We start from the raw sequence: 7061 nt of genomic DNA, 5'->3' as shown, positions 1-7061 counted from the left end.
CCACAGTGTGATCCACACAGTGTGATCCACAGTGTGAACCACACAGTGTGATCCACAGTGTGATACACACAGTGATCCACAGCGTGTCTGTGTGCTACGTGCGCTCTGGCTGCTCTCTGAGGATGATGACGGTGTTGCTGACGGATCAGGTAATCCTCTGGCTGACGTCCGTCTCTGAGCCGATGGAAACTCCCAGGATTAGCTCTGAAAACGCCTCTGGAAGTCGCTCTCATCAGACGAGTGAGCGGTTCTGTTTCCGTGGTGATCGGTCCGGTTGACCCGGTTGCTTCTGGCTCACCGCCTGTTGAACCGGGTTTTAGATGTTGGGAATGACGGTCATCAGAGTTTGTCTGTGAGTTTCCTCTGGACTCCACCAGCCTGGGAGCAGTGGGAATGCTCCTCACTAACCACCGTGTGTTTTCTCCCGCAGCGTTCCCACCGTCCCGGTGAAGAACCTGAACGGGTCCAGCCCGGTCCACCCCGCGCTGGCCGGTAAGAACCAGCAGCTGGTTTCATCGGATCGCAGAGCGAGCCGAGGGCCGGATCCCATCCGCTCTGCTCTCTGTTCCAGGGATGACCGGGATCCTGATGAGCGCCGCGGCGCTGCCCGTGTGCCTGACCCGGCCGCCCAAGCTGGTGCTGCACCCCCCACCCATCAGCAAGAGCGACATCAAGCCGGTACCGGGCTTCAACCACTCCTGCAGGAAGACCACCAAGAAGCAGGTCCGCAAAGGTAAGCTCCAACCTGGCAACCGCTGCTCAGGTCATCATCATCATCATCATCATCATGTGCTTCAAATGTTTTCTGTCGTCATCTGAACTTTCTGGTGGAAACTAGGCATTTCAATGGAAAATTGAGTGGAAGGAAAACTGTTAGAAAAGTTTGAAGGTTTCTTTAACTGAAAGTCGTAATCATTGAAATGAACAGAAAAACTTGTATATAATCTATATAATATAACATAAAAGTAGGCAGATCAATAATATCAATATCAAGTTGATATCAGTATCAGATCGATAATAGTGTGGTAAAAGCCATACTTTAGTTTCAGATTCCCTCTTAATTTTGTTTTATTTTTGTATTATAGTTTCTCATCTCTTCCCCCAAAAAGATTTTGTTTGTTTTCTCTCAAATGATAATTTTGTTTGCAGTTTGTTCATTTAGGAAAATATACACAAATATTATGTTTTTTAAATATTTTGTTAGAAGTGTCAGTTTCAGTCTGATGCCAAAAATATTCAGTATTGCTCACTGATATAAAACTCTCTGTGTGTAAAGAGCCTAAACGGATGTTTCATGGAATTAAATTTGTAAAATTAATGAATTTGTTGATGATACTGTGATTTAGTGAGCTGTGTTGATATTTCTGTTGAAGTCTGTTGAAACATCAATCTTTTCAAATCCTCTGCATTAAATTATGTGAAATCTGTAAAAAAGCTTGATTTACACTTTCCCTCTTCATTTCTTGTGTTTCTGCAGGTAAAACTCCAGAGGAGGTTGTGAAGAAATACCTGCAGAAAGTAAAAAGTCCTCCAGAGGAGGTGAGTCCTGCCTCTGACTGTCACTGCTGATGAATCTGTGAAGATACTGCAGACTAACGTTGGTTCTGTGGGTCTCTTCCAGGACTGCACCATCTGCATGGAGCCACTTGGGGGCCCGTCCGGGTACAAAGGTCCGGGCGTTGGACCCGTCTCCAAGGCAGAGTCGGTGGGTCGCCTCACCCAGTGCGGACACCAGTACCACTTCCAGTGTCTGGTGGCGATGTACAACAATGGCAACAAGGACGGCAGGTCGGTCCAGTACCAGGCCCAGAACCAGGCCCAGAAACAAGCCTAAGATCTCTGAGAGGGAAAATAACCCGACTTCCTGTCTCAGCCTCCAGTGTCCCACCTGTAAGACCATCTACGGCGTGAAGACTGGCAACCAGCCAGCCGGGAAGATGGAGTACCACGTCATCCCCCACTCCTTACCGGGTCACCCCGACTGCAAGAGCATCCGTATCATCTACAACATACCGCCAGGGATTCAGGTACCGACCCGCGGAGCGCTCTGCTTGCTGACCCGCTGCCATCAGACACTAACGGGAAGCTTTTCCTCCAGGGACCAGAGCACCCCAACCCGGGGAAGCCCTTCACTGCCAGAGGCTTCCCGCGACACTGCTACCTCCCAGACAGCGAGAAGGGGCGCAAGGTAACAACGCCTGCAACATTTATTTACACTGGTGCTTATGATGCGTTACCATGGAAACAAAGCTGCTGATTAGCCTATCAAAAGATCAGAGAGAAAAGAAAGATCATCCCCTACTCTAACGTTTCAAACCAAACAGCCAGAAAGAGATTTAAGGAGGAACAGCAGAAGGAAAGGCGGTGGATTAGCGGAGCTAGCTAACAGCTGATGATGTCATCCAGGACATGTTGCTGTGGGATATCTGCTCTGCTGCCTGGATACTGAGCTGTTAGCATGATATGAGGGTCATGTTAGCGACAGTCTTCAGTCAGAGGCCTCTTCAGATTGGCTGTAAGACTGACTGCAGAGAAACTCGGATGACTTCCAACAACATTTAGTTTCCCTTTGGAACAAATAAAGTTTTTCATTAAATGTTAAATGTGGGTCCAAACTGGGTCGTCAGCAGAACCATGATCCAAACACAGCAGCAAATTAACAACCAAACAACAGAAAGACGGAAGAATCAAAGAATCTCCAGATTGCAGATTGAAAAACGAGGCAGTAACGGCGGTTCTGCTGACACGGCTTCCCTCCGACCCGTCTGCAGGTTCTGAGGCTGCTGCTGGTGGCGTGGGACCGCCGGCTGATCTTCTCCGTCGGAACGTCCAGCACCACGGGAGAATCCGACACCGTCATCTGGAACGAGGTGCGGAGTCCGCTCAAACCTCCAAGCTAACCATGCTAACCATGCTAACCACGCTAACAACGGGATGTTTCTTCACTTTCAGGTCCACCACAAGACTGAGTTCGGGTCCAACCTGACGGGCCACGGATTCCCCGACCCGGGTCACCTGGACAACGTGTTGGAGGAGCTCCGAGCTCAGGGCATCACAGAGGAAGATGCACTGGTAGAGAAGTGAGAGAGGAAGAGGAGGAAGACTCTCTGCCAGCACTTAGGAGGAGATGAGGAGGACAGCAACCGAGTTCTTCAGACTATAACGCTGGCTTAGCCTTTCAATGCAAGTTTCTCCAAATTTTTTAAACCAGCGCATCAAACGAGTAGTTGAGGGAGGAAGAGGAGGAGGAAGAGAAGGAAGACGAAGCTTGTGGGTCTAGGTACTAAACAAGAGTGAGAATGAATGGGTACTAACATCTAGAACAGGAACAAGTTAACTTTACTGAATGAACGAATAAAAAGTTGGTAAAATGCAGCAAAAACTGGAAGGAAGAAGATGGAGGAAGAAGAGGAGAGAGGGAGGAAGAGGAGGGAAGGTTGAGGAAGAAGAGAGAGAAGGTGTATGAATGTAGCTTAGGATAGCAGTAGAGTGAAATAACTTGTGTGGTACGTTCAGGTGCTAGAGGGACCAACAGATGGGCTGGCTTTGTTAAGCTGTGGTGAGGTGGCGCCCCCTGGTGGGCAGCTGGAGCAAAGCGGTCCTCACCGTTTCCTCATCACTTCATTCTTCGCTTTGAGTCAGATCCTGCAGCGCCATGTTCATGATTGTTCTGTGAAGATCCGGAAGAACTGAGCCTCCGGGTCGCAACTACGTTTATGTTTTTATTGTTCTTAGTCATATCAGTCGGTACCGGCGTTCGCTGTTTTGTCCTGACTGTCATTGAATGCTTCGTCCTGTTGAGGTGAACTCAACCAAACCTGGCGGTGCGTTCACTGCCAGGTTAGGAGGTTCCAAATGGTTCTGTTAGCATTCAATGTCAGAACTTTACTCATGTTTGATTGTTTACTACAGAAATTTAAAGTATATTTTCATCCAGTAGCTGCTTTTCTCCATTACAAAAAGTAAACTAAAGATGTTCTGACATTTTTCTATAAATTATGACCTTATTTGGCAACTGAACAAGTGTGAAGCTTTTAATTTTATCTTTTTTGGTGAAGATAAAATATTTACCTGTTCATCAGAGTAAAGATCAAAAATGGTACGATAGAAATTCAGACTCTTTTCCTCTGAGGTACATTGAACGCAGCTTTGTATCAACAGATAGTGTACTGCTTCTGATTGGCTGCCATGTTTTAAGCTCGACCAATGAGAACACTTGTAGATGCACTTTTTATCCCAGCTGTTGGAACCTGTGAGGTTCTGTTAATGACCAGGTCAGAAGAATCCGGGTTATATTTGGGTATCACCATCATCATCATCATCATCTTCTACCTGATGCTGGTTGTCCTAATGATGGTACTCCCTCCACTCTTAACGTCTTTATTACATTTTTTAGCTACATATTTGCTTTTAGTAGCATTTTATTGACACTATTATAGAATAAATTGCCTTTTTTCTTATTTTGTACATTTATCTTGTATTAATTATCCTGTTTTTTATGTTACCTTTTGTTTACGAAGACAGTATTATTAAATACGCCGTCTTTTGTTCTCTGTACAGAAATGAAGCTGATTTGCATCTTTTCTTTGGAAAAGGAATTTCATGGTAGACTTTTATCTGAGTGTGACTTGTAATACGTTTTTCTAACTGAAAGCTGCAGCTGTGTATTCATGCTGTCAGTGTCTGTCGTGATGCTGGAAGCATTTAAACTTGGTCTTAAAAACTTTTCCAGAATCACCTCCATTTGTCATAAATGTTTTCCTGTTCTTTGGCTCAGACAACACGACGTTTCCTTCTGAGCGTGTGCAGCGTGAGGCCAGATGGGATTCATACGGAAGAAGATTACAGCCTCTGGAAAAACACATAATTTACTTTTTTTCTCAGAAGTCCAACTATAAACTCAGAATTCTGAGTTTAATTTAGACTTTAAACTTGTCTTTAATTTTAGGATTCTTATTGTAATCTCAGAATTTGGGGAAAACATTCTCAGCATTCTGGGGTGAATTTCATAATTGTGTTTTTATTTTTCAGTGGCCCTAATCTTCTTCTGTAACTTCACGGTGTGATTTACTTTTTAATTTGTTTAAACCACCATCATGCCTCATCCCCACTGAACTCTCCTCACCAGTAAATGTGTGGATTACTATCGGCCCACCGGTGGCATCTTGTAGTGGAAGGAGAGACGTGATCATGGGTGCTGATTTGAAAGCATGAAAACATGTTAAACAACAAAAAAAAGTGTAAATATGGCATAAATAATTGCTGGAGTATGAATGATTAATACAATAAGAAAAATAAAGAATGAATGAAATTTAAACTTCTGTGTCCTGTCATCTATCGATACCGTGGAATAAAAGTAAAACTAAACTGAAAACATACAACACGCTGAACTGAGGACTGAGTTGCCCTGTGAAATACGTCACGGCGTGCTGAAGCCAGTAAGCTACCTTCGATAGCTCAGTTGGTAGAGCGGAGGACTGTAGAGGCGTCTGCCAGTTATCCTTAGGTCGCTGGTTCGAATCCGGCTCGAAGGAGGTAATTCTTTTGTCACTTATAACCCTAACTAACTAACCCTCACCCTAACGACTGCAGCATGCAAGCTATCCTCGGAGTTATTCGCGTTTCAGGCAGTCTGGTTTTGCTATATACTTTTATTATTGCTTATTTATTTCTTATTATTGGAGCCTTGCTACGACATTTCTTTCAATTTGTACATTTTTAAATGTACAATTGAATGACAATACACTGTCTATGTCTAAAAATGAAGCACAACAACGAACTGTTCATGGAAAAGTGCTAGAAAGAAACACATTTTTTAAAGCACAGAACAATGGATTAATTTGTTTAAATGCTTTCCTGTCAGTACGGTGATCTATGTTCGCTACGGGGGAAAAAAATTAAAAATCGGAGAAGTCATGTAAGTTTTGCAAAATGTATGTAATATCAATGTATGTATGATCTCCTGATAAACACATAAAATAAATAAATAAATGCTTTCCTTACGCTGCTCGTTTTAAGGAGGGTTAAGAAGAAACATTGAAAATGGCTAAAGGAACTTCCGATGATTTCCTCACCACTTAGACAAAATTATCCACCGACGAGAAAATAACTGTTCCCTGACCGGGAATCGAACCCGGGCCGCGGCGGTGAGAGCGCCGAATCCTAACCACTAGACCACCAGGGAGCGCTTAACGAACCGTTACGTCATCGAAATTTATAGTGGAGTGAGTCAATGTTCAATGGACGATGATTGAGTTTTCCTCAATATATACCAGCTGTAGTGCAGCTAAACCTTGGAGATCTGCATCCAAACCATCTTTTACCGCACATTCACCACCGCTGCTGTCCACCGGGTCGGCGGTTATATTCCCGGGCGTCTCCTCCTTCAGTCCTGGAGCGTCCTTCGCCCAAATCGCTCCAGGTATCCGGTCCGGTCCTTGCCCCGTGTGGCCTTTATTTTACATCCAGAGGTCCTTTTTATTCCTGCAGCCGTGAGTCAAGCATTCCCCCTACAGCCCAAGATAATGTTTCTCCGGTTAAAATTCTGGAGCTGCACCGGTCCGACGTTCAGCGTCTCCTCACACCGCGCACCTGCCTCCTCCTGTCACACCTGTGTCTCTGTTTAGAAGTTCGGGTAAAAGTTGTGACCCAGATATTTTACCCCGTGGACTTTTACAAACAAAATAAATACATAAAAGACATCCTTGTGCGTATACTAATACAAACAATTTATTTGTATTTTATTGATCTACGTTTTATTCTCTGTAGTTAACTCTTTTTCCCCCAGAGGATACTTTATTTTATTGTGATGTCACAAGCTTCCCCTAAATTCATTTTTATGGATAAATTCTAAAGCGTTTATGTAGTTGGCCGTTTTGTAAACTTTTAGTTGAACAAAATTTCCAATTCTCTTTTTCATTTAAAGCTTTATTGAGCAAGTGGCAAGAATACAACTGAACAAATAAATACAGAATAATCGAGCAAAGATGCAACCATGACTGAAAGATCTGTTCCAAAGAACTACTTCCAGAAGCGTAACCATTATGATAGGTTTTAGGTAA

The 7061-nt window shown here is 44.0% G+C and overlaps 1 protein-coding gene and 2 non-coding genes across 3 annotated transcripts; 2 read left to right on the top strand and 1 right to left on the bottom strand.

The window, feature by feature from the left end:
- Nucleotides 1-42: 42 nt before the first annotated feature.
- LOC103132752 (E3 ubiquitin-protein ligase DTX4-like) lies at nucleotides 43-4766 on the top strand. The gene is made up of 9 exons (XM_016667567.1): nucleotides 43-352; nucleotides 431-492; nucleotides 572-733; nucleotides 1478-1539; nucleotides 1622-1788; nucleotides 1874-2027; nucleotides 2099-2188; nucleotides 2772-2870; nucleotides 2953-4766. Exons 1-9 carry the CDS (start codon nucleotides 321-323, stop codon nucleotides 3082-3084), a joined length of 960 nt encoding a protein of 319 aa, XP_016523053.1. The 5' UTR covers nucleotides 43-320; the 3' UTR covers nucleotides 3085-4766.
- A 680-nt stretch (nucleotides 4767-5446) lies between these two features.
- trnay-gua (transfer RNA tyrosine (anticodon GUA)) lies at nucleotides 5447-5534 on the top strand. The gene is given in 2 exon segments: nucleotides 5447-5483; nucleotides 5499-5534. It is a non-coding gene; the product is annotated as a tRNA-Tyr (tRNA).
- Nucleotides 5535-6112: 578 nt separating this feature from the next.
- Nucleotides 6113-6184, bottom strand: trnae-cuc (transfer RNA glutamic acid (anticodon CUC)). Its single transcript has one exon. It is a non-coding gene; the product is annotated as a tRNA-Glu (tRNA).
- Between the last annotated feature and the right edge of the window lie 877 nt (nucleotides 6185-7061).

The sequence above is a fragment of the Poecilia formosa genome, unplaced genomic scaffold (assembly GCF_000485575.1).
Source record: "Poecilia formosa unplaced genomic scaffold, Poecilia_formosa-5.1.2 Scaffold1278, whole genome shotgun sequence".
NCBI lineage: Eukaryota > Metazoa > Chordata > Actinopteri > Cyprinodontiformes > Poeciliidae > Poecilia > Poecilia formosa.
This window is presented reverse-complemented; position numbering and strand designations above follow the sequence as displayed.